The sequence below is a fragment of the Erythrolamprus reginae genome, chromosome 2 (genome assembly GCF_031021105.1).
Source record: "Erythrolamprus reginae isolate rEryReg1 chromosome 2, rEryReg1.hap1, whole genome shotgun sequence".
Taxonomy (NCBI): domain Eukaryota; kingdom Metazoa; phylum Chordata; class Lepidosauria; order Squamata; family Dipsadidae; genus Erythrolamprus; species Erythrolamprus reginae.
This window is the reverse complement of record NC_091951.1, coordinates 31260585-31288423: the sequence shown is the minus strand read 5'-3', so window position 1 is coordinate 31288423 and position 27839 is coordinate 31260585. Positions and strand designations below refer to the sequence as shown.

At 41.5% G+C, this 27839-nt stretch overlaps 1 protein-coding gene and 1 long non-coding RNA gene across 2 annotated transcripts; one reads left to right on the top strand and one right to left on the bottom strand.

The window, feature by feature from the left end:
* On the bottom strand, positions 1-21966 carry LOC139163117 (E3 ubiquitin-protein ligase TRIM7-like). The gene is made up of 7 exons (XM_070744078.1): positions 19498-21966; positions 17564-17659; positions 9681-9908; positions 6214-6236; positions 4073-4182; positions 3585-3617; positions 1-1420 (listed from the first exon to the last, which is right to left on the bottom strand). The coding sequence occupies exons 1-7, from the start codon at positions 19930-19932 to the stop codon at positions 909-911; spliced, it is 1437 nt and encodes a 478-aa protein (XP_070600179.1). The 5' UTR covers positions 19933-21966; the 3' UTR covers positions 1-908.
* Positions 19406-27211, top strand: LOC139163162 (uncharacterized). Its single transcript, XR_011558434.1, has 2 exons — positions 19406-20027; positions 24895-27211. It is a non-coding gene; the product is annotated as an uncharacterized lncRNA (long non-coding RNA).
* Positions 27212-27839: the final 628 nt, after the last annotated feature.

The following is a 27839-nucleotide window of genomic DNA, read 5'->3' as shown; positions in this document are numbered from 1 at the left end:
TTATTAATTAAATAAGAGGGGAAAAATTGCTTAATAATAAAAAAGAATAATTATATTTTAATATCAATGTCCAAAAATGAAAGGTCCAATATCAAATATAGCGTTTGTAAAGTTCAAATTTCAATAAAGAGCCGGGGTGGCGCAGCAGGTAGAGTGCTGTACTGCAGGCCCGGTGAGATTCGAAGTGCCAAATTGCAAGCAGCTGGCAGTCAGCAGAAGTGGCCTACAGTACTGCACTCGAACCACAGCTCTGCTTTATATTGCTTTATTGTGTGTATGTATGTGATGCTTTCTTCCTGAACATTGAGGAAACCCAACTGCAAAAAAGGGAGCCAAGGGTTGGGGCCAGTAATGGGCAGCCAAATTTTTTATTGGCACACTGTAGGTGTGGCTTATTTTGTGGGTGTGGCTTGATGGTCATATGACTGGGTAGGAGTGTCTTGCCGGTCATGTGACCAGGTGGGAGTGGCTTGAATGATCATCATCGTTCAAGTGAACTGTTAAGTCCTCAACTTACAACCTCTCTGGGGTGACAATTTGCTTCGCGTTTCCCGCGGTCTCCTTCCTGGGTCACCCCCCTGCCTCAGGCTGAGTAGCTAGACAAATGGGTGCCAATCAACTGTTGAGAAAAGATGGGGAGGAAATGGGCTCCCTGCAACTCCTGTCGATGCTGGTCTTCCTGCCGCTTTCCAAGGAGGAGGATGGGAGGGTGGGATGGTCAGCTGGAGCTGGGCACATAGCTTCATTTACGCTGTGAGCCACCCCAAGTCGTCGGTGAGAGGCGGCATACAAATCCAATAAATAAATAAATTTCCACTGGTGAAATGTGTTCCACCCCATCCTGCCTACTGCCCACCCCTGGTTGGGACCAACATCTGGAATTCTTACAGGGGCCCCACTGAAAGGTCTCATTGGCAAATGCTGAGTTGGGCATATGATCCCAGCCAAAAGAAGGGAAGAACGATCTCTCCTGGAAACGAAGTTGTTGAATAGAGCAGAGTCCCGGTGTCAGCATCAAAAAATGAAACCTTCCCTGCAGCACAGTTTAGACACACCCGGATTATTTTTAATTTCTTGTCTGGGATGTGAGGAAGAGGATTAGGTGAGAGGGAGAACTTATAATTACCTCCCCATCTTCCCAGCACACTGACCCCTTCTTCTGTATTGAAGGAGAACAAATCTTTCCTTTTCATACTCTTCCGAGAGATTCCCACTGCCCATTCTTTCTGACTCTTTACGTTGACTTCCCAGAAATGCCGGCCTTCCTTGAATTCTTCACATCCCAACACCACAGCCAGGGAGTCAAATCTTTCAGGATTGTTGGGCAATTCTTGATCAAATTCGTCTAGTTCTGCTGTCTTACCATCCAGGAAAAGGTTGAGTTGGGGATGAGCTGTGTTTGGATCCAAGGTTACGTTTGCTATTCATGGAGAGAGGAAGAAGATCAGTAAAGGAAAGCAAAGTAGCTTTATATATGTATATATATATATATTAATTTTTTAATAGATTTTTTTAAAAATATGAATACACACACAACATAAAACAGGTGCTCTGTGAGTAGCGCCCACCACCAGAGAAACATTCATCCCCACCACCAGATTGGGGGTATTTCTTGTATATACCATTTTAACTCAAGAGCAAAATGCCTAGTTATATATTATAAAGTGATTGCTATTTATTCCTTATAGCTTGGATTCTACTCGCCATATATCGTCTTACATTGTCCCATCGTCCCATCAGTTGTCGCAAATCAGTTTCATTAACCAAATTCATTCTTTTATTCATAATCTCAAATTGAATATGACCCACCATTTACCAGTAGCAATTTTGCATTGTCCATTTTGTCACATCCTTCCAACCCAAGACCGCCTGAGTGCTTTCTATTGCTGCTTGTTTTATTTCTCTAAATTCTCCCATCGCATTGCTTTTAACTAATACTGCAATTTCCTTAGTAATTATCCATCGTGTATTTAACATCCTATACAGTAAAGTAGCTTTAATCTGGAATAGAAATACCCAACCCTAAAAACAAAACCACGTGAATCAAATTCTCCCTCAGTTAAAGGGGATTTCTTGAACAAGGACTCTCCTTAATCCAGATGTCAGGCCAAAGCCATCATTTTGAGTTAGAGACTGTGGCCTGCCACAAGTAGAAAAGTGCTGTGGAAATCGGTGAGAGATGGCTACATGAAAGGAAAAGATACTAGCCACAACAAATTCTTTCTAGGGATTCAAGTTCATCTTTTTTTCAGCACCAGCCAAAAGTACAGAGGAGGATCGTGGACGTTGAGACAACTGGAATGGTCCATGTGATGAACTTGTGGGTGTGGGGACGAGGGATGAACCTTACCCTGGGTGAAGAACTGTAGGAAAAGTTAGTATCGAGATGACTACAGTTCATAACCAATATGGTTCTGTCAATAAATTGGAACTTGGAAGAAGTCCAAACCTTGGCCTTCTTCTCGGATGTTATTTGGAGCGTTGACATTAGACTTTTCCTTTACATTTATTTACTTAGAGCATTGATAGCACTACTCAACTCAAGCAATCCAGATTGTATGCCAGGAAGTCCTCAATTTATGACTTCAATAGGATTTCTTTTGTAAGTCATTGAGGTCCTAAGTTTATTCACAATGTAACTAGGTACAATTTTATGACCATTTTATATTATATAAATAGGAAATCTATATATAAAATTTATCTTGATACATAGTGATAGGAAAAATGTCATGTATGTTATATATAAAAATAAATTTATATATAATTAAATATACATTCATTTATAAATCAAGATAAATAGAATAGAATAGAATAGAATTTTTATTGGCCAAGTGTGATTGGACACACAAGGAATTTGTCTTGGTGCATATGCTCTCAGCGTACATAAAATAAAATATACATTTGAAAAGTCTGAGGCAGCTTGTGTTTAAACGGTTCCTTTATTTAGCTCTTATTCGCAAAGTGACTTCAGCAAGGAACGCGTCTGGCTTACACAGCACCAGATGCTCCTTTTATACTTTTAGGCTTCCCGCCGAAACCCAACTGTCAGCATCTTAGCCAATCAGAGGCGTCTAACAAAATTCAACTATTTACACTGAGTCATACATACTCAACAACATTTGTCAAGAATCATGTGGTACAACACTTAATGATTGTCATAGGGGTCAAATAAGCAATGAAGAAGCAATATTAATAAAAATCTTAGGATATAAGCAACAAGTTACAGTCATACAGTCAACATGGGAGGAAATGGGTGAAAGGAATGATGAGAAAAACTAGTAGAATAGAAGTGCAGATTTAGTAGCAAGCCTGACAGTGTTGAGGGAATTATTTGTTTAGTAGAATGTGGGAGGGGAAGAAAAAAAATTCCATAGCACTTCCTTCCTTAATCTTAGGGAAGTTCAGAGAGTTATCTTAAATGATTAGGGGCTTAACTATATGAATTCTAACTGCTAGTAACAAACAAAAGCCCTCTTTATGGATGCTCCAAAAAGAGTCTAGGTCTCCATTTTTATTACTAAATGATCTTGCCAAGAGAAAATCAGCCCACTTTGCTTTCAACATTTCTCCTCCCCCAGGGTTACCTTTCTGCAGATGAAGACCAGATAGCCAAGTATCTGAAAAGACAACAGGAAAAGAAGTAAGAATAGCTCTATCATGCACAGCATGGATCTTACAATGACATGAAGCACACTCCTCAGTTAATTTTACAGATATTTATTTGTGTGTATCTTATCATGCAGTTGGGTTTGCTAATGCTGAAATCAGTTTTTCATAGTCTTGGTAATGTTCAGCCATGTATAAGCAGACCAAATTTTTAAATTGACTTGAACTCTCAGAATTCCTTAGCAAATTCACTGCTGCCCCCAACTAAAATCTTGCCATTAACTGGGAGATTGTAGGACAGGGGTGTCAAATTGGCAGCCCATGGGCAGGCTGCCTCATGCACAGGCCATGCCCACCATAACCCCATGAATGTGGAACATGTCATGAAATATCACGCGACAGCAACATGATGCAGTGAGTTTGACACCCAGGTTGTCGGAGTTAGCATGAAATCTTCATGTATTACCTTTATACTGTTTTGAGATTCTTTCCAGGATGTGATTGATATCACAGAGGTCCCCAATTCTCCACTTTAGGGCAGGTTGGAAAGACGGACAGTTCGTAATCTCTTCTTCACTAGAGAAATGAAATGATGTTAGTCTTTGGTCCGCCCAATCAAAAATTCCCTTGCATCAGTTGGAAAGAAACAACAGATTCTTAAGGCACCACTGGTACAGTAGTACCTCTACCTAAGAACCAATTCCCCAATCGCACGCATTATTTGCTTTTATATTGATTCCCATGGATGCCTCTACTTACGAAATTTTCTAGATAAGAACTGGGTGTTCCAGATTTTTTTGCCTCTTCTCAAGAACCATTTTCCACTTACAAACCCAAGCCTCCAAAACTGTAACTGAAAAAGGCAGGAAGAAGCCTCAGTGGGGCCTCTCTAGGAATCTCCTGGGAGGAAACAGGGCCGGGAAAGATGGGGGGAAGTCTCTGTGGGGCCTCTCTAGGAATCTCCTGGGAGGAAACAGTGCCTCCACCCTCCCTGTGGTTTCCCCAATTGCATGCATTATTTACTTTTATACTGATTCCTATGGGAAAAATTGCTTCTTCTTACAAACTTTTCTACTTAAGAACCTGGTCACAGAACGAATTAAGTTCATCAACAGAACTTCTTCCCTATGATGCCCTACTAATGGTTACTGATTGCAATGTAGAGTGTAATAACATCTCAACCACTTTTTTTCTCCAGATGACGGGTGCATAACTTTGGATTCATGCTGGAGCTCATCCTCAGGGAATTTCTCTCTACACATAGCAAAAGCATTTTGATGGAGTTAGAGACAAGGCACTGTAGGATGCTAAGATGTCTGACTACCTTTACAGTGTTTATTGCTTTTTATATAGTTTTCCAAGCAGCAAAAGTTAGAAGAAAGTAACAGCATTTTTATTGGTGATTTCTCCCTGCAAATCCTTAAGAACATCCTGTTGATTCTACCTAGATGAGATCACTTATCAGCCAGGGATAATGTCGTAAATAATTCTGGCTATGTGAACTGGGTGAGATCATGTAGGCATGAGAGGCCCATTAGAGGAAGACAGTTTGCTGCATACAATCTTCATATGGCCTCTATCTCTACAGCATTTAGACTTATATACAGCTTCACAATGCTTTACAGCCCTCTCAAAGCGATTTACAGAGTCAGCCAGGAGAAATATTAACTAACTAACTAAAATATTTAGTTACTTAGTTACTGAAACATACAAGATAATAGGTATAAATATAAACGTAAATGGGTACAAATAAATGGGGACAGTAGGACAGGGATGGTAAACACGCTAGTGCACTTATGCATACCCCTTACAGACCTTTTAGGAATGGAGTGAGGTCCACAGTAGACAATCTAAGGTTAAAGTTATGTGGGTTTGGAGATGAAACCACAGAGTCAGATAGTGCATTCGAGGCATTGACCACTCTGTTGCTGAAGTCGTATTTCCTGCAATCGAGTTTGTATCTATGGTGTGCTCACATATTATTGTTTTTTTGCATGTGCATTATTATATTAAGTAGTTACAGTATTGCATTCTAACCACTACACCACCTTGTACACATTCTGGTGAGAGAGTATGATTTCTAGCATGAGTCCAAAAGCTTGGAAGGCTAAAACTTTGGCTGCCGTGACTGACCCAGAGTGGATCCTGCAACATTATCCTAAGACACATATACATCAGGGATGGGCTCCACTTACCTTACCTACCGGTTCGCATCGCAACAGAAGTGTGCGTTTTTCCCAAGGCTATATGATCAAAAGTCAGACTGCAACTCATTCATATTTATGACGGTTGCAGTATGTCAGTATCAGGTGATCCAATTTTGCTACCTTCTCATAAGCAAATTTAATGGGGAAAACAGATTTACTTAGCTACCAGGTTACTAACTTAACAATTTCAGTGATTCACTTAATATCTATGGCCAGAAAGGTCGTAATATGGTGCAAAATTCACTTAAGAAATGTCTCACTTAACAACTGAAATTTGGGGCTCAATTGAAGTTGTAAGTCAAAGATTTTCTGTAATAATAAAATAAATAAAAATAATGAAATAAAATAATGAAATAATGAAAAATAATAAATGGGGATTGGAAAGATAGGATCCACTAACCTCTGCAAGCTGTTTAGAATTTCCTGGAGGGAGAAATGAAAGAAAAACAGTGATGCCATTAGTAGGAATGGAAAGAATTCTACCATACTTTTTGCTGGTGCTGAATTTTGTGGCAAGTTAACTCTTCATTCAATTCATTGATTTGCTTATTTATTTGTTCTGCCGGGCTCTCTGATAGGAGCCTTCCGAAAATTCAAGGGTACAAATTTCGGACACACACACGTTTGAAAATTCAAAACAATGTTCTTTATCACAAAATTCAAAATAAAAAAAGCACTCTTTTTGTATTACAAAGAGCACTCTTCCCAAAACAACTGGGTAGTCTGTACAATTTCCCTTAAGCAGTCATTTAGTAATTAGCTAGCAGCTGTGGAGAAACTTCACACCCCTTCTTCTTCCAACAAAGTGAGACACACACAAAGGTTGCTCTGCTTTGGTTTCAAAGGCATGAAAAAGCAACAAAGTCCAGCAACACAAGATTCCTGACAAACTCAGATCAGATATTCTTCCACAACGGCCAAACCCACATGCTGCTATTTATAGCAGCAGCCCTAATTACTGGAGCCCCACCCAAACACAGGTGGCCTCCCTTATTTCCTGTAATATGTTCTTACTTGGTCTCTTCTACGCATAATTCTGCGCTTGCATGGGCCCAAAATGTCATCATCTGAATCAAAAGAAGATAAGGGAGATTGACTGCCTGGGCTGTGTGCCAAGCCCTCCTCTGCTGAGTCACTCCCACCTTATTCTTCGCCCGAGGAAACTAAACTTTGAACTGATTCTGTCGGCAATAACACAGGCCTGTGACATGTTGAATTTTCCCCTGCATCCATCTCCCCATTCCCTGGGGCAGGAGCTGGGCCAGAGCCAACCACATTTATTCAATCATGAAATTTAGAGGGGCATCTAGCCAGCAAAGGATATAATGCAATCATCAAAATCACCTTGATGATTTTTTTAAATTTTATTTATTTTATATACCTCTGGACTTGTTCAATTGTATTAATGTCCAATATACAGTGCGAATTCCAGGCAGATGAGCTGTATTCAAGAATTGGTTTAGCAATGCCCTAGTTTGCAGTGCAATATTACTGGAGAAGAAGCTTCACAACATTAGGTTAACAGCTCTTAATGCCTTTTTAGCAATGCTGTTAGAATAAACTGGTGCTTAGATCGATTGAAATGAGTACTCCTTGAGAGAGTAAGGGTCATGTACAAGGTCATATCCGGCCAGCTTGTATTTGCCATAGCTGTTTACAAAGACTGAACTAAAGAATGCATTGAAGAGGTTGGCCTTAACAGCTTCATCAGTACAGTCTTTCCCATTAAGCCCTTGTAGGGGTGGGATAGTTCTCGAGTTTTTAAGTTTGGTGTTTACAAAATTATAGAAGGTGCAGGTAGAATTCGTGCATAATAGGTTTTCCTCTTGTTTGCAGTGGTAATTGGTGCATTCTACCTTTATCTCGCAGCATAAGGATTTATAGCAGCTTTTAAAGCTAGCTATGTAGTCAGTTTTGTTTTTTCACCAAAAAGATTTTTCTTTATTGGGGCTTTCTTATTGTTATGAGTAATTTGTTTTCTCTGGTTTTGGGGGTTACTAATGGTACATATAGTTTAATGACTTTTTGATTTCAAGTAAAAAGGTGTTATAATGGCCTTCAGTAGTATTACAACCAGTGAACAGAATGCGGCAATCAAGAGATGAGAGGTCGATAGCTATAAAATCATAGTTGGCTTTTTCTAAATCTAAGTATAAACTAACTCTAAGTCCTATTGCTACACATGCAAATTATTCCCTTTCCCATTAAAAATATTCATGTAACGTTGTTAAGGCTACAATTCGATATATAGGGTAGTACTCAACTTAGGACCAGTTACTTAACACCGTTCAGTTACAACGGACCTGAAAAAGGACATGATCTGGATTTGAAGTTCTGATGATTGAGCCCTCTTTGCAGTCAGGTGACTGACTTGATAACATGACAATGTTATCAAGTCAGTCACCTGACTGCAAAGAGAGCCATTGATGGACCTTTTACAGGTAATCCTAGACTTAAAACAGTTCATTTAGTGACCATTCAAAGTTACAACGGCATTGAAAAAATGACATATGATCACTTTTCACACTTACAACCTTTGTAGAATCCTGATCACATGATCAAAATTTAGATGATGGGCAACTGGTTCATACTTATGACCTTTGCTGTGTCCCAAGGTCATGTGATCTCCTTTTGCAACCTTCTGATAAACAAAGTCTATGGGGAAACCAGATTCACTTAACAACCATGTTACTAATTTAACAACTGCAATGATTCACTTAACAACTGCGGCCAGAAAGGTCATAAAATGGGGCAAAGCTCACTTAACAAATGTCTCACTTAGCAACATCAATTTTGTGCTTAATTGCCATCGTAAGTTGAGGATTACCTGTACTATGGATTTGCCAAAATAGATATTTAACTTTCAGATGTTGGCAAAACCAAGACTATAGCAAACCATTGATCCAACTCACAATGTGGATTTATTTAACAACCATAGTGATTTGCTAAATAACCACCAGAAAAAAGGTCATAAACTGAGGTTCAGTTTATTTTACAACAGTTACGACTTATGAACATAATGGGCAGGCTCCATTACAGCCATATGTCAAGGACTACCTGCACAGCAAGGTAGAAGGAAAGTAACCTTATTACTTAAACCGCGAACTGCATTGGCCGTGGATTGGTTTCCGGACACAATTCAAAGTGTTGGTTATGACCTATAAAGCCCTAAATGGCATTGGACCAGGCTACCTTCGGGACTGCCTTCTGCTGCATGAGTCCCAGCGATGTGTTAGGTCCCACAGAGTCGACCTTCTCCAGGTCCCGTCAACTAGACAATGTCATTTGGCAGGACCTAGGGGAAGAGCCTTCTCTGCGGGGGCCCTGGCCCTTTGGAATCAACTCCCCCCAGAGATTCGCACTGCCCCCACCCACCTCACCTTCCGTAAAAGTTTAAAGACCTATCTGTGCCACCAGGCTTGGGACCATTAGACCCTAGCCCCCTGGCCGACAAGTGTAGTATGTCTTGCTGTGTGAATGGGAATGAATGATTTTAAATGTTATTAGAGTTTTAAAAGTTTTTTAGCTATATTAATTGGATTTTTTTAGATATGTATATTCAGTGAAGGGCTACCAAACTTTTTACTACCACGCTGTGGGCATCGCTTATGCAGGACCGCCCTGCATTTTCTTTCATCTTCCAGTGCAAATTGGGTACTTTGGGGTGGAACTCCATTTTTACTACCCCACTGCGTTCCCTTCTCCTCCGTCCAGGCAGTAGCCCACCCCTGTATATATTGTATATTGTTTTGATATGTTGTGAGCCACCCTAAGTCCCCAGAGAGGGGCGGGATACAAATCCAATAAATAAATAAACCTTTACTTGAAATGGCAACAAGGAAATATACCAAAGAATTCTGTTCCTACCATAAGGAGCTCATTGTTGGGCTGCTGAGAATTTTTTATCTTCTGGATGATCCTTTCATAGAGTGACAGTTCCTGGGAAAAGAAAGCCATGAAGGAATCTCTTTTTCTAGTAATCTCTTCCTCTACTTCTACCATCTGGGCCAGGAATTGTTTTTCCTGTTCTTCCAGGAAGTGGTGGAGATCTTTGAACAGAGATGTCGCCTTTTCTCGCTCCACTTTTATTTGTCTCTGCAGAAATAGATAAACAGATAACAGATAAATAGACCAAAAAAGGCCTACTGGATAGAGCTAAAATTGGGCATTCAGAGATAGTAAAAGCAATAAATCACTTGTGATTTTAACTCTTTTCCCTTTCAATTATGAATTAATTGAATTATTTATTTTATTTTATTTCTTTATTTATTTTGTCCAATGCACAATAATACACAATTAAGGTTATAGAGGTTATACTCGAGTAAAATATATTAGAGAATAGAAGTGAAAATTTAGGAATAGAATATATCAATTAGAGAACAGAAGGATATTATGATAGTATAAGAATAGAATAGAAGAATAGTAGATACGATATATGAGATATAGGAGAGACCATGGGACAAGGGACGGGAGGCACGCTAGTGCACTTACTCACGCCCCTTACTGGCCTCTTAGGAATCTGGAGAGGTCAACTCTGGATAGTCTGAAGGTAAAATGTTGTGGGTTAGGGGAAGATACTATGGAGTCCGGTAATGAGTTCCATGCTTCAACAACTCGATTACCAAAGTTGTATTTTTTACAGTCCAATTTGGAGCAATTAATATTAAGCTTGTATCTGTTGTGTATTCTTGTGTTGTTGTGGTTGAAGCTGAAGTAGTCATTGACAGGCAGGATGTTGCAGCATATGATCTTGTGGGCAATACTTAGATCATGTTTAAGGCGTCGTAGTTGTAAGCTTTCTAGACCCAGGATAGTGAATTATGAATTAATATTATAGCGTGATTGAGAAGGTAAGGGCGATGGTGGGGATGGAGACTTGCTCCATATTCCAGAGTGGGAGGGAAGCGCCACTATACTTGCCTCTCATCTTGCAGGTGCTCCCATGCCTCCATGGCCTGCTCACTGCTCTCACACTTTGCACAGCAGATTTAAATTTAGCACACCTAAATTTAGCACGCTTTACAATGGGGGAGACGGTGTCCCCTCCTGGAGCCCATAACTGAGGGGAAACAGCCCTTCACCAGTGGGTCGACCTCGAGGGAGGCACAGGATGCCATAATTGCCACATCAAAAGGAAGCAACGGAGAAGGTTTTCTCAGTGAGACGACCACGATTGAATCGAGATCGCTCCTTTTATTTGAAGTAGACCCAGAGACAGGGTTTTGAGCAATCGGTACTTTTATTCAGCTCAGAGAACAAGTGACAGCTCAGCAAGGTAAAGTGACAATTCAGCGAGTACCGACTGACTCTGGCTGGAGAAACCGCTCCTTTTATATATTTGCGGTTCCCGCCAAAGCCAGAGCCGGCCGCGTCTGAGCCAATCAGGAGCGACTTCCTGCTTGGGCTCAGACAGCGCTGAAAGAGGAACAAACTATTTACAGAGTTACAAGGTAGCCATTTCAGGATACAACACCCCTCCCCTCATAGTTGGACACATCCATCAAGAAAGCCATGTGACAAAGTCGTCCAATCGGTGGGGCCTCTGAGGAGCTCGCGCTGACCTGCGCAGTTCAATTGCTCCTTCGCCACTGACTGTGGAGGATGGCTCGCCGCTGTTCTCCCGGTGTGGCGGACTTGGCCTGGCGGGCCCCACGAAGGCTTCGGAGGACGAGGATGGTTCGGCGTCGCTGGATGGTTCCCCCTGGCCCGATAAGTCTCTTTGCGTGTCTCTTATTTCGGGCAATGTACTAAAGTCTGTTGAAGGGGGAGAGTCCATGTCAGCGGTTTGTGGCAATTGATTTTCTGTTCGCTTCCGAATGTGGTCTATGTGTCGTTTCCACAAACGACCATCCTCTAGTTTAACAACATAGGTCTTAGGTGCATTTTGCTTAACAATAATTCCCTTCATCCAGTTTACATTTCCGTCAAAACTTTTTACATATACATTTTGTCCCAAATACATTTCTCTTTCAGGTTTTGTACACATTTGGTTATTATTAACACAGAACCTTGGGTTTAACCTGTCTAGTGGTGACCTCAACTTCCTTCCCATCAATAACTCTGCAGGGCTTACATGTGTGTGCGAGTTAGGGGTAATGTGTTGGGTGAGTAAGAATTGGTCCAAGTTCTGTTGCACATCCCCAGGGCCTGACCTGTGCAATGCCTCCTTTGCCACCCGTACGTAACGTTCTGCCAATCCGTTAGCCCAGGGCGAATAAGGCGAGATGAGGGCATGCCTGACCCCTAGGCCATCTAGGAACAATTCGAATTGCCTGGCTGTTAGCTGTGGCCCATTGTCAGACACTAAGAGATCTGGGCAACCATGGGATGCAAACAGTCTGCTCAATACTTTGATAGTGGCACTTGTGGTTATGTTGTTCATTGCTATTATTTCCAACCATTTGGAGAAGGCATCAACCACTATTAAAAAATACTGAGACCCCACTGGGCCAGCAAAATCAATGTGGATTCTAGACCAAGGACCAGCAGGCTGTTCCCACTCAGCCGGAGTTGTTTTGGGGGGACTGGGCCGTGACTCTTGGCACGGATCACACTTTGAAACCCAACTTTCAATATCAGCATCCAGCCCTGGCCACCATAAATGCCCCCTTGCCAGGCTCTTCATCCTGACAATCCCAGGATGACCCACATGTAACATTTTGAGTACCTTTCCCCTTAGGCTTTTGGGGATGATCACTCTATCCCCCCACAGAAAACAACCTTTTACATACGATAACTCAAGTCTTTTGTTTTTAAAATCACACAATTCAGGTTTCACAACATCATTTTGCCATCCCTTTAGAACACAGTTCACCACTTGTTTAAGGATTTGATCTTGCTGCGTGTGTGCAGCTACCTCTTTTGCTGTGGTTAGTGGGTTTTCCTCGAGTTCTATCATTAACACATCTGTGGAAGGAGCAGGGTCTTCCACTAAGTCTGTTATGGGGCATCTGCTGAGACCGTCTGCATGATTGATTTCCTTCCCCCCCTTGTGGGTGAGCTCATACTGATACCCTGAGAGGAAAAGAGCCCATCTGATTAGTCTTGGAGACATAAAAGGCGGAGTGGGCTTGTTGGGGGCTAGCAGGCCTAGTAGGGGTTTGTGGTCAGTGACTAGCTCAAAGCTTCTTCCAAAAATGTAATTGTGAAACTTCTTTACCCCTGCCACTAATGCTAGAGCCTCCTTGTCTAACTGGCTATAATTCCTTTCTGTGCTGGTCATGGTTCTTGAAAAAAATGCTATTGGGGCCTCTGTCTTATTAGGTAGAACGTGAGCTAGGACTCCTCCTATGCCGTACGGCGAGGCGTCGCACGTGAGCCTAATGGGTAGTGAAGCACTATATTGGACTACTACACTTTTAGAAGTTAATAAATTTTTTATTTGAGAAAAAGCTTCACGTTCAGTTTTCCCCCATGTCCAGCGGGCTTCCTTCTGGAGTAAACGATGGAGAGGCTCTGCTACTGTTGCCTTCTGCTTTAAAAAAACGGAATAAAAATTAAGGAGGCCCAAAAATGCCTGCAACTCATTCTTATCTCGTGGCTCTGGGGCTTCTCTAATTGCTCTCAGCTTCTCTGTTGTGGGGTGGATACCTTCCTTATCTATTTTATATCCTAGGAATTCTATACTGTTGGTTCCCCAAACACATTTATCAGGCTTGATTCTTAAACCTTTGTCCTGTAACCTCTTAAGTACTTCCCTTATTCTTTTGTTTACTTGTTCCTGGTTTTCCCCTGCAATTAAGATGTCATCAAAGTATGGAATGGCCCCATTTACCCCTGACAATAGGCGTTCCATAATGCTCTGGAATATTCCTGGGGCTATGCTTACCCCAAACTGTAACCTCGTGCATTTGAAAGCCCCCCTGTGCGTTACAATTGTTTGAGCGTTTGCTGTTTGTTCATCGACCGGAAGTTGCTGGTAAGCCTGCGCCAGGTCGATCTTTGCGAACCTTTTCCCCTCCCCCAGGGAGTGTAGCAGTTGTTGCACAACCGGGATGGGGTAGGGGTGGTGTTGGAGTGCCTTGTTTAGGGTCGATTTGTAATCAGCGCAAACTCTTAAAGAGCCAATCTGGCTTCAGAGGGGTAACTATGGGAGTTTCCCATGGCCCCTGCTCCACAGGGACCAAAATACCTTGGCTAATGAGTTTGTCCAGCTGTATGTCTAGTTTGGGGAGGAGCGGCAGGGGGACCCTGCGAGGTTTTAGTCTGATCGGTGGGACCTTGGGGTCAATAGAGAAAGATATAGGGGGCCCCTTATACAATCCCAGTGTGGGGCTGAACACTTCAGGGAACTCTTTCACAAAGTTAGGCATATCATAACAGTTTACATTACACACACCCGAAATCTCGATCCCCAGTGGTTCCATCCATGCTAAACCCAGAAGAGAGTGCTTGGCCCCTGTTACAATAAGCATGGGAAGGGTACATTTAACATTCTTGAATGCGATAGGTACGTTTGCTGTTCCCAAGACCGAGATTACTCCCCCCTGAAAGTCTCTAATCACCAAAGAGGTTTGATTTAGGTCAGCCTTAGATACATTAGGCATATACAGTTTAAATTTTTCCCAGGGCATGATGGTATATCTAGAGCCCGTATCCAGCTCCATTGAGCAAGGTTGGTTATTGAGTAACAGTGATATAACAATTTTAGCCCCTTTTTTGGTTGCCGTGTTATTCACGGAAAATTGAGAGTTACCTCTATAGTAGTCGCGGTTAGCGGTTGAGTAGTTCCTTTGACCCGCGTTGCGGAATGGTCTCCTTTCTCGCGCTTGGGGGGTCTGGTTTTGAGGTCGCTGGTATTGCGGTGTGGCAAATGTTTCCTCTGGCGCTGTTGCTCTGCATGCGATGGCGATGTGGCCTCTCCGGTTGCAACGGCGGCATGTAGCGTCTCGGAAGGGGCATCGATGGCGCTGGTGATTTCCCCGGCAGCCCGCGCAGGGGGCTGGGTGAGTAGCTCTCAGGTGTCTCGGCTGGTCTTGCACCAGGAGGCAGTTGTCTCCGCTGGGAATTTGTTGGCTGTTGTCTGTTTCCACGGCGCTGGGAGACGCGGAGTCGATTTTTGCAATGAGTTCTCGCCTTCCGTGCTCTTTCAATTCTCTCGCCGCTGCGTCGGCTGCTTCTGCGGTTTGCGCCAGTTTAATTACGGTTTGTAGAGTCGGCTCTTCTTCGATGAGGAGTTTATTTCTCACCGTGTTGCTTTTCATGCCGAAAACCAGGGCGTCGGTGAGGCGAGCTTCCGGGTCTTTAAACTTGCATTGAGCAAGTACCGTTCGCAGCCGCGTTGTAAACTGGCTGATCGACTCGGTTTCCCTCTGAACCATCATGTGGAATTGATGCCGAAAAACCATGGCTGGTTTGGTCGGCTTGAAATGGCTCGCCAGTTTTTGTTGTAGGACGTCCCACGCTGTGGCTCTTGCTTGTTCTGGTTCGGTGAGAGTTTGGGCTAGTCTGCGGATTTCTGCGCCGCAGTAGTTAAGGAAAATAGCCCGTCTGCGATCGGCTTCGGCGTCCTGCATTCCCGCCGCCTCGAGGAAGATCTCGAAGGTGGCCATGTACTCGTCCCATGTCGATTTCTCGGGATCGAAGAGTTCCGGAGCCTGGCCGATCTGGATTTTGTCCATGTTGCACGCGAAGTTTCTTCCATCCGTTCGTCGCCAGTGAAGTAGACCCAGAGACAGGGTTTTGAGCAATCGGTACTTTTATTCAGCTCAGAGAACAAGTGACAGCTCAGCAAGGTAAAGTGACAATTCAGCGAGTACCGACTGACTCTGGCTGGAGAAACCGCTCCTTTTATATATTTGCGGTTCCCGCCAAAGCCAGAGCCGGCCGCGTCTGAGCCAATCAGGAGCGACTTCCTGCTTGGGCTCAGACAGCGCTGAAAGAGGAACAAACTATTTACAGAGTTACAAGGTAGCCATTTCAGGATACAACATTATTGTATTTTACTTTTCATGACATGTGGTACAAAATAACCAATCCGCGAACGCCACATACATTAAGCCATCCCCCAACTACCATTCAGTCACTCACTGTATAAGGCAACCTCCTCGTGACTTCCCTTTAGATGATTACACGGAAGCTCCATTCATTGCCTTTTCCTGGATTGTGTATTTACTGGTGATTGGCAGAGGAAGGAGAATAAGACATATGTTTCCTTATATAGTAAGTCAGAGGTCTTCAAACTTGGCAACTTTAAGACTTGTGGACTTCAACTCCCATAATTCTCCCTACTGTTCTGCTGGCTGGAGAATTCTGGGAGTTGAAGTCCCCAAGTCTTAAAGTTGTCAAGTTTGAAGACCCCTGTAGTAAGTTAACTCTACGTTATCTTCATGCTGTATATCAAGTTAATTATTTTCTATGTGGTCATGGATTTTGCACTTTGCCATTCAGCCTGGATTTGCTCCCTTTCTATAGAGGAGGAATAAGGTTTTATACAGCACCCATTAGGCTAAAACACCACTCTCCGGTAATGTCTTATCCCAGCGTTCAGTGCCTAAGAACCTATTATTACAATACATAACAATGCAGAGAATTAGTTGCAGCAGGGTTGGGCCAATGTCTCGAGTCAGAGATCATGTGATGTGTCTCCTCGAATGATTGAGGTACGTGCAGCTCCAAGAAGCCCCGGAAGAAGTGCTCACGAGATGAGAGGCAAGTACAGGAGTACTTCCCTTCCGCTCTGGAATATGGAGCTTCTTCATCCCCGCCATTGCCCTTACATTCTCAGGCCACACAAGGAGAGACTGGGAAGGTGAGGGATGGGGCAAGCTAGCCATCGGGCAGCCACAGCCGGGAGACCAAAGAGATTCATTTATCTCGGAATCTGAAATGACTCTTGATTTAAATCATATGGTAAAAAGCACCCAAAGAACATCAGCAAAAAGGAAACCCCAACCTTTGTCTGTTTTTGGATGGGGGTGGGGGAGAGAGATGAGAGAAAAGGGGAGAAAAAAAAGAAAGCAGTGAGAAAATGATAGAGGGAGAAAAATAGAGGAAAAAGAGAAACAAATGAGAGAGAGAGAAAGGGGAGAGAGGAGGAGAGGGTCAACGAAATCAGAGCTGGAGAGAGAGAATGACACAGGAAAATGAAGAGAAATGAAGAGAAAGAAAGAAAAATGGGAGTGAACGAGGGAGAGGGAGAAGAAAAAGAGAAAAACAAGAGAAAGAGGGAAGAAGGGAGTGAGCCCCATTTCCCACAGAAAACATCTGGAGCCACAAAACCAGGGTAGGCATGGCTGGGGGAGTGTCATGTGACTGGGTGGGAGTGACATTGAGTTGGCCACGCCCACCCAGGTTTTAGGGCTCCCAGTGTTTTCTTTTTAAATGGCTCAGTGTTTAATGGTATAGAATATAATTTTTTTATTGGCCAAGTGCGATTGGACCTACAAGGAATTTGTCTTGGTGCATATAAGCAGTGGTGTAGGCAACTCCATTCTGATAGCGGCCACCAGATTGCGCAATTTGCATGTGACTGCTCCAGTGACAGGCGGTCGGGCAGCACCATCTTTTTTTTCCTTTTTGCTTCCTGTGCTTGCGCAGAAGCAAAATCTGACACAAACCCTAATAAAATAATAATAATAATAATAATAATAATAATAATAATAATAATAATAATGGGAAGCGCCCGACTGGTGATGAAATACGAAATCCAGCATAGTGATCTCGTTTGCTGTGTTGTACTGACATAATAATAATAAATATTTATCAATCATTATTTCTAATAACAATGTGACTTTAATTGTATTTTTTACCAGCAAATCCTTGCTTTTCTTCTCTCTATTTGACTGGTGTGCCAAAATATGTTGTTTTCCTTCATTCAGCATATCCATATAACAATCAATGTATTCCTAGGTAGAAAATGACAATCAACATTTAATTTATCTTTGGAAGTCAGGTTATTGGTGTGATTTATTGGATTGATTTATTAGAAAGGAAATTACATGTAACTTGAGAAATAGGAGGTAAAATATAAAAGTACAGTGCTGTACTTAAAACTGTGGTAAAAACCAGAAGCCATTTCTTTATACATCTGCTTGTTACTTTTCTTAACTCTTTTTTTCAATATTTGGATTACCAGTATTTGTTTTTTAAAACCTTTCTGCCAGATGATCAAAATTACTGTATATTTTAAAAAGAAACTACCTTTACTGTTGAGCTCCCATCTTTTGGGCTCAGTCAAGTTAGCAGCACACATTGTATTTTAAGAATTCCAACCTCTAAATCCTCTTTTTTAACTACCAATTATCTTGATATAGGAGATCCATTTCATTTCCCCCTCCATTCAGCTGATATGAATCCAAATAGTGCTTTGTAAGATGGCAAGATTCCTTAGATCAGGCTTACAGGAAAATTAAGCAGCATCACAAGTGATATAAAACTTTCAGGAATGAATGCAAGTATGTATGGTGTTAAGGGTTGTTAATGCACTTTTTTTTTTTTACTATTATTGAAATCTAAATTTTTATACCGTTTTTTAATTACCGTTTTTTTGTAAGACGCCCAGAGTCAAACTGGAGTTGGGTGGCATATAAATTGCACAAACAAATAAACAAATAAAATAAAAACAGAACTATAGGTTTAAATCCTTTTTTTTTTTGCTTTGGTGCAGCCACCTTGTCTTTTAAAACCATAAAATGAGTATTCAGTGATCAACCCTGCTCTGTTTTAAATGTGTTGCAAGAAAAACTTCCATTTCCTTATTCAAATCTGCTTCTTTGATCTTTATACTGTTATGCCTATTTAAAAAAGTCGCCTTCTCTCTCCACGTTCTGGGGGAGGTGAAGGAAATAGTGCTTTTAATAAACTTGGTCATTTCTCATCTATTTCCCAGCAGTGCCTTTCCCTCTTTGGAAAGCACCAAGGTTGATGAGTATTTTCTCCAAGAAAATTCGTTTGCACGCATATTTTATTTGTTTGTTTTGTCAAGTACGTATTGGTGGTATACAAAGATATAATATTTATATACATGATACTAGTAAGAGAGAAATATTAAGGAACTCTAGTGCACTTATGCACGCCTTATACTGACCTCTTAGGAATCGGGAGAGTGGATAGATAGATGTTGTTGCGGTTGCAAGGTAAATAGGGGAAATAGCCGCCCTGAATAGCGAAGGTCACAGGGGGCTTTTTAGCCCAATAGTTGTCAGTTGGTGCCGCAAATTAAGATGCCAATGATTGCAATTTGCAACCCTTTTTTTTCTTTAGGTATAGCAATTCTGCCCCGCAGTCCTAAAGCACCCTCTAACCCAGTGTTTCCCAATCTTGGCAACTTGAAGATATTTGGACTTCAACTCCCAGAATTCCCCAGCCAGCGAATGCTGGCTGGGGAATTCTGGGAGTTGAAGTCCAAATATCTTCAAGTTGCTAAGGTTGGGAAACACTGCTCTAACCACCTCCTAATTGCGATTTTTAAAAAAAGAAAATAAAAGAAAAGCTGGAAAATAAATCACCGACAAATCGCCTTTTAAAAGCCTTGCCGGCCAACAAGCAAACTGCAACCAACCGGCTTCGGGATCAATAATTGGCAACTTGACTGCTCAGCGTTGTTTTAGTGAGCATGCGTATTGAAGACCCCCCATCATTCCGAGAGGCAAGTTTGCAAACTCGGGATTGCGCGGATCCGAGTTTTGGAAAAGGGGGGGGGGGAGCAACCGGATCCAAACCGAGTAAGATTTTTATTATTCACCTGATTTGCCCCGTCGTCTTTCTGCACGGATGGGCTCCCATGGTTGCCGTCGTGCGCCTTGGTGATGCCGCAGATGTCACAGTGGATGAAGGTTTGGTGCTGGTAAGATTCCTGCACGTCTCGGTGGTACTTTTCACACAAGCTGGCTTTGTCCGGGGTTTTTTCCGCCCGTCGGAACTTCTCCACGATCTCCACCACGTTGGCCAGCGGTCGGTTGGGAATGATGTTTTGTCCGTGGTGGAAGGTCTTTCTGCACTGGGGACAAGGGACGCCGCTTTTCTCGGGTCCTTGGCAGCAGCGGCTCAGGCAGGTGCGGCAGAAATTGTGGCCGCATGTGGTTATGGTCACCGGGTCCTTGAAACACTCCAGGCAGATGGAGCAAGTGACTTCCTCAGAGAGATCCTGCAGGGGATTGTCGGCCGCCGCCGCCGCCATGACCGTCTCCCCTCGGCTTGAAAGTTTTAAAACTTTCTCTCCGTCCGCTCCTTCGGGAAAGTCCGCTTGTAAAACCACAACCCGGGACCAACAAAGTAGGTTCGTTGCGCAGTTTATTTAGAAAGAGAAAGGGAAATGAAAGCTTCGAGGTCATGGCCACTCCTTGCTTTACTCAGTATAGGAAATCTATTTGTTTTTCCGAGCTTCACCAGTTCGACGTTGACTCACCAGTTGACGTTGACTGCGAGCCTTTTTTTTAACCGTTGTATTACATTATAGAATAAAATATACAATTGGTAGTAGTAGGACGAAGTGGGGAGGAGGAAGGAAGGGAGAAAAAAGGAGAAAAAGTAATTGGACTTTGGACTCAAGTTTCAAGTTTTATTGGATTTATATGCCGCCCCTCTCCGAAAATTCAGGGCGGCTAACTCCCTCTGTTGCAGTGGAATGTGGAGCATTAACATCAAAGCTCTCGACTGTTTTCCTTTTCCATGGCAATATAAAGTAGCCATTTTTATAAACAAGAAAGCCTCCCAACCTTTCAAGGTGTGTAAAATGAGGACCCAGATTGTTGGGGGCGGTATGCTGACTTTATAAACCTCTTAGAGGGGGCTATAAAGTACCGTGAAGTGGTATGCAAGTACTATTGTTAGTGCTGTTTTGGTTATTTGTTAAATTTCCAATCATCGCCTCCATTGAAAGCAACTCCAGGCAGGTTAGGGCGTAATAAAAGAGGAATAGGAAATACAGGGGTCCTTAGTGCTCTCTGCATTTGCTTTTTTTGCAGACATTTCATGACCCAAACTAGATAATATTAATGTTAATAATTGTGGTGGAAGATAGTAGGACTACTGTTAACCTATTTTAGGGTCACAAAACGTCTCCATGAAAAACAAGCAAACTCTAGAGAGCACTAAGCCCCGAGCTACAAATATGAATATAGTAGAATTCTTTATTGGCCAAGTGTGATTGGACAAACAATGAATTTGTCTTTGGTGCATATGCTCTTGGTGTACATAAAAGAAAATATACATTTGTCAAGAAACAATATAAATATAAGGATACAAGTAACAAGTTATAGTCATACAGTCATAAATAGGAGATGGGAGATAGGAACAATGAGAAGAGTAATAGTAGTAGTAGTAATAGTAATGCAGCCTTAGTGAATAGTCTTGACAGGGGGAGTTATTTATTTGGCAGAGATGTCGTTCAGGAAAAAACTGTTCTTGTGTCTAGTCTTAGTGTGCAGTGCTCTACAGCATGGTGTTGAGGTTAGGAGTTGAAACAATTTATGTCCAGGATGCAAGGGGTTAATATATATTTTCACAGCCCTCTTTTTGACTTGTACAGTATACAGGCCCTCAATCGAAGGCAGATTGGCAGTAATTGTTTTTTTCTGCAGTTCTGATTATCTTCTGAAGTCTGCATCTGTCTTGTTTATTTATTTTATTTATTTGTCAAAATGTGTACAATATAACAGGTATGGTATAAACATAAACAAAAGCAAGTAGGTATAGGTAAATTTAGACAGTAGGACAGGGATGATAGGCACGATGGTGCGCTTATGTATGCTCTTTACAAGCCTCTTAAGAATGGGGTGAGGTCGACTGTAGACAGTATAAGGTTAAAGTTTTGGGGGTTTGGGGAAGAAACCACAGAGTAACATAGTGCATTCCATGCATTGATCACTCTTGTTGAAATTGTATTTTCAGGTGGTAGGATTGGAGGGTTTCTCCTAAAGTCTACCATGATTTCTACAATTTTGAGTGTATTCAGTTACAGATTATTCCAGTCGCACCACGAGGCTAGATGTTCAACCTCCTGTCTGTATGCGGTTTCATGTTGTCTTGAATGAGACCAATCACTATTGTATCATCTGCCAACTTCAGTAGTTGGCCAAAGCCCATTGAGTCCAGCATTCTGTGGCACACATTGGCCTACCAATTGTCCTTGGGGATCTTGAGCAGAAAGAGAAGGCGAAACCCTCCCTTTCCCTTGACCCCCAACAAATGGTACTCAAGGGAATCCTGCCTGCCTCAACCAACATAGAGGCGGCACATGGACATCCGTTTCAATAACCACCGATACACTTGGCATCCATGAATCTGTTTAATCCTACCTTGAAGCTATCAAGGCTGACAGCTGTCACGACCTGCTCTGGAAGTGAATTCCATAAACCAACAACCCTCGGGGTGAAGAAATATTTCCCTTGATTTGTCCTCACTTTCTTACCTATGAGCTTTAGGGAGTGCCCCCTCGTCCTAGTTATTGTGTGATAGAGAAAAGAATTTTTCTCTATCCACTTTTTGTATCCCATGCATGATTTTATACACTTTGATCAACTCACCCGTTAAACACCATCTTTCAAGGCTAAAGAGACCAAGACGTTGCAATCTGGTTTCATAAGGGAGGTGCTCCATTCCCTTGATCATTCTTGTTGCCCTTTTTTGCACCTTTTCCAGTTCCATTATATCCTTCTTGATGTGTGGTGACCAGAACTGTACACGGTACTCCAAGTGTGGTCTCACCATCAATTTGTACACAGGCAATGCAACATTTACCAACTTATTTTCGATTCCCTTCCTAATCATGCCAAGCATGGAATTTGCTTTGTTTACTGCTGCTACGCACTGGGTTGACATCTTCATTGAGCTGTCCACCAAAACCCCAAGATCCCTTTACAGAAGCACCAGGAAATTAAAACCAGGAAATGAACCAAAAAACCCTCACCACAAAATCCTCCAAAAGCAGGAAATGCAATACATTTAATTTGGTTTCATTTTAGATAAGGTAGGTGGCTTCAATCTGACATTTTTTCCTAATATATTAGGACTGCAGTTATTAAAATTTTCCAATGCTGGCTGTGCTTGCAGAATTTCAGAATACAGGTGGTCTTTGACTTACAACAATTTGTTTAGTGACTATTTAGTGACTTTTTAGTGAAAATTAAATTGCCAGCTGCCTACAATCTGGCAGTTCAAATTTAATCAGGCTCAAGGTTGACTCAGCCTTCCAGCCTTCCGTGGTGGGTGAAATGAGGACCCAGGTGGTTGGAGGCAGTAGGCTGACTAATACTTTTAGAGAGGGCTGGAAAGCAGTATATAAGTCTTAAATGCTAATGCTATTAAATTCACTCTTCTTACATTCACAGGATGCATTGAACCTTCAACTAATTGGATGGGCATAGTTCACACAAGTTCACAAATAAAATTCAGTGGTGAAAAAAATAAGGTTCTACATTTAGGCAAGAAAAACAAAATGCACAGATACAGGATATGTGGTATGTTGCTAAACAGTAGTAACTGTGAGAGGTATCTATGAGTCCTAGTGGACAGCCATTTAAATATGAGTCAGCAGTGCACAGTAGCTGCCAAAAAAGCCAACAGAGTTCTAGGCTGCATTAACAGAGGGATAGAATCAAGATCAAGTGTTAATACCACTTTATGTTGCTTTATACCACTTTATATTGCTTTGGTAAGACCACACTTGGAATACGGCATTCAGTTTTAGTTACTACGATGTAAAAAGGATATTGGGACTCTAAAAAGAGTGCCGAGAAGAGCAACAAAGATGATTAGAGCACTGGAGGTTAAAATATATGAAGAACAGTTGCAGGAACTGGGTATGTCTAGTTTAATGAAAAGAAGGACTAGGGGAGACATGATAGCAGTATTCCAATATCTCAGGGGTTGCCACAAAGAAGAAGGAGTCAGGCTATTCTTCAAAGCACCAAGGTAGGGCAAGAAGCGATGGATGGAAACTAAACAAGGAGATAAGTAACTTAGAACTAAGGTTAAATTTCCTGACAATTAGAAACATTAATCAGTGGAACAGCTTGCTTCCAGAAGTTGTGAATGCTCCAACACTGGAAGTTTTAACGAAGATGTTGGATAACCATTTGTCTGAAGTAGTGTAGCGTCTCCTGCCCAAGCAGAGGGTTGGATTAAAAGATCTTCAAGGTCCCTTCCAACTGTTGTTGTTGTTATTATTATTATTATAATTATTACCGTATTTTTGGAGTATAAGACTCACCTTAGTTTTCGGGGAGGAAAATAGAGGAAAAAATCTACCTACCAAGTATTCATCTGGCTAGCGTCCTTATCTGGTCAGCTTCAGCACATTATTTTATCCTCTGGTTAGAGCTGGGGGAAGAAATCTTCGAAGTAGCAATGAAAACAACCCTGCAAAGACTTAGGGATGGAAAAAAATTCTTTGGAGTAGCAATGAAAAAACCCTGCAAGCTGGGAAGATTGTTAGCATCTCGTTAGGGCTGGGGAAAAAGTTTCAAAAAAGCTAAATTTAGAGTATAAGACACACCCAAATTTTCATCCTCTTTTATGGGGGGAAGGTACATCTTATACTCCAAAAAATACGGTAATTGGTCTATTGAAGTTCAATATGTGTGAATTTAATCAGAATTGTAATCCAAGTATGACATAGATTCAAATGACATGTCCTTACAGAAGCATGAAAGGTTTTTATCAGCAAGTGAGTTATATTTTTTTCTAGACAGAAGCAGATATTGCTGTCTCAACAACCTTCTGACAACCAAAGTTAATGGGAAATCCAGATTCACTTAATAACTGTGTTCCTAACTTAATTGCAGTTAAGTTGCACTTAATAATAATTGCATCTTAACAGATGTGGCAGGAAAGATTGTAAAATGGGGCAAAAGTCACTTAACAAATATCTCACTTAGCAGCAGAATTTTGGGGCTCAATTGTGGTTTGTAAGTCGAGGACTATCTGTACTAATAAGTCATATCAGATAAGATGAAAAATAAAAATATTTTCCCCATAGTAGTTGGGGAATTCTGGCAGTTGAAGTCCGCACATCTTAAAGCGGTCAAAATTGAAAACTGCTATTATAAGGCATACCAAGTCACAACGCACATTGGAATAGTGTGGAACTTGCAACCTGATTCTGCTTTTGACATTTGCCTCCTTGTGTTATCTCTTTCAGATGTTCCAGGAGACGAGACAAAAGTATATACAAAGTTGGTCAAGACCTTGTGGGATTTTTGCATACAAACTCATGACACACGAGACATTGCACTGGCTGAAAAAAACAAGATGACTATCATCGACATCGCAATATCGGGATAGCAAAGTCGATGAAAAGGAACATGGGGGAAAAAAATCACAAAATACCAGGACTTAAAAAACGAAATTCAGCGATTATGGCACAGACCAGCAGTGGTAATTCCAGTTGCGATTGAAACATTGGGTACTGTCCCAAAAGCATTGGAATTACATTTAAAACAGTTTAAAATCACCATCGGTAAAATACAGAAAGTCACGCTGCTCGGTTCTGCATATACTGTATACTTTGAAAATACGTTATGTCGTCCTAGGCCCCTGGGTGGGGCTCGACTAATACGGTAATTAATGCCAAGTCTGGCAAAACAACTGGCTGCTGTGATACAATTGAAGATAATCATGTGATTTCTATGCAGCTTTTTTCGTGTGATATAAGGCTCGATTTTTGATTGAACCTTTTCCCGCAATTCCGGTATGAATATGATTTCTCCCCTATGTGGATTCTTCCAGAAGTTCTTTACAGCTGAACTTCCTACATAGATGGAGCACATTTACAGCTTTTCCTGGGTTTGGGTTTTTCAGTGTAATTTGTTCTATGCTAGAAGTTCTTCCTAGAGACTGAAACAGGTGTAGCGTTTTTCTCCAGCATGAATTCTTTCATGGGATTCATTACCGAACGTTTTCCTGCAGATGGAGCACGAATATGACATCTCCCCCCATGTGGGTTTCTCATATGTCTGAAACGGTTGACTTTCCCGCTGCAGCTTCTCCATTCACTGAGCACGTATGCGGAGTTTTTCAAGCCTGGTCTCTTTCGTGGTTGCTGAAGTTGAACCCTTCCTTGAAGCGTTTCCTAATGAACATGCACGGTTAATACATCTTTCTTGTGTATGAGTGCTTTCCTGTGAAATCAAGTTAGTTTTCTCCTCCCTTTTCTACACACTGAACATTTATAGAGTGCCTCTCCTGTAGGTTTTCCCTTGGATACGAGATTGTGACTAAGAAGATTGAATCTTTGGTTTATGCATTTCCAACACGTGGTGTGTAATTTTTCTTCCTTAATGGCCTCTCCTGTGGAAGAGCCAGGTGATTTTCCCAGCTAAAACCATTCCCATGGGCCGAGCACGTATATGGTTTTTCTCCTGTATGGTTTCCCTTATGTCTCAGAAGTTTTTATGACAGAAGCATTTTCTGTATTTTCTGATCCCTCTGTGAGGAATCTTCATGTGAAGTAAAGGCCAGCACACTGTGGAAAGCACTCAGAGCATTGATATGGTTTTTCTCCTGTATAGTTTCTCTTATGTCTCAGATGTTTTTATCACAGAAGCATTTTCTGTAAATCAAGCATTTATTTATAGGCATTCCCACTGTGTGAATTCTGTGCTAGAGAAGACCAGAGGACAAGATAAACCTCTTGCCACAGGGGGGATAAAGGTACCTTTCCCAGATGAATTTGCTGGTGCCTACGCATACACGCTTGTTACTAAAGCATTTTTGTGCATAGGGACCACAAATATGGGCTTACTCCTCTATGAGGGATCTTCATGCAAACTAAAGGCCAGCACTCTCTGGAAAGCACTCAGACCATTGATATAGTTTTCCTCCTGTATGGTTTCTCTCATGTCACAGACTTTTTTACCACAGAAGCATTTTCTGTAAATCAAGCATTTACTTATGTGCATTCCCACTGTGTGAATTCTGTGCTAGAGAAGACCGGAGGACAAGATAAACCTCTTGCTACAGGGGGGATAAAGGTACCTTTCCCAGATGAATTTGCTGGGGCCTAAGCATACACGCTTGTTACTAAAACATTTATGTGCACAGGGACCACAAATATGGGTTTACTCCTCTATGAGGGATCTTCATGTGAAGTAAAGGCCAGCACCCTCTGGAAAGCACTCAGAGCATCGATATGGTTTTTCTCCTGTGTGTATTCTTTGGAGACTGATGGGGGTGTTTTACGACAAAAATGTTTAAACACAGACTGAATAAGCAAATGGACTCCCCCCTTCCACTCCTTTCATATTTAATAAGATGGGATCTTTGACTGGGACATTTTTCAAAGGTTGAAAATGTATATGTATATGAAAATGTATATTTCCTACCTGCATAGCTGGTTTTATGTTTAATGAGATGTGATTTTTGAAAGATTTCACACACAACACAAATTAAGCATGTATAACATTTCTGTCTTGTATGGATATTTTCCTCATGATTCATTAAATAGTATCTTCAACCAATTGTTATCTTGTCATCTAAGTAAAAGACTTGGGAAAAGTAACCTGCAAATATCAAACCCTCCGTTCTTTTAGCTTTAGTGACTTTTTGAACAGTTAGAAGTTTAATTTAATGTATCTTTTTAAAATTGCAAACTGTACCACATAGCCTCCCTTTGAAACTGCAGCTTGGACACAGATGTTTTAAAAACTCTAAAACCATCATTTAATTATGATTTCTCCCTTAACCTTTGGTTTTTTTTAAAAAAAAATCACTAATAATTATAGTGACTGGGTTAAAGCAATGTGCAAAGTTAGGCTATTCTTAAAATAATCTAGTCACCAACAATTTTTTGCAGGGTTTTTTTTTTAATGTACAGGTAGTCTGTAATTGTTCTTCAACATAATTAAGCCCCAAATTTCTGTTGCTAAACAAGACAGCTGTTAAAGTGAGTTTTGTATTCTTAAGTTAGTAACAAGGTTAAGTGAATCTGGCTTCCCCATTAACTTTGCTTGTTTAGAAGTTGGGAAATATAATCCCAGGACATTCAAACCATCATAAATATGAGTCAGTTGCTAAGCATCTTAATTTTGATTAGTGATGCTGCAACAGTTGTGTGAAAAAATGAATATAAGTCACATTATTCAGTGC

Excerpts from the sequence above, each read along its gene's own strand:
- LOC139163117 (XM_070744078.1), bottom strand. The coding sequence starts at position 19,932 with ATGGCGGCGGCGGCGGCCGACAATCCCCTGCAGGATCTCTCTGAGGAA. Across the intron at positions 17,660-19,497 it reads AAGACGACGGGGCAAATCAG|GAATACATTGATTGTTATAT; the intron begins GTGAATAATAAA and ends TTTTCTACCTAG. Across the intron at positions 3,618-4,072 it reads AATCTCAAAACAGTATAAAG|ATACTTGGCTATCTGGTCTT; the intron begins GTAATACATGAA and ends TTGTCTTTTCAG.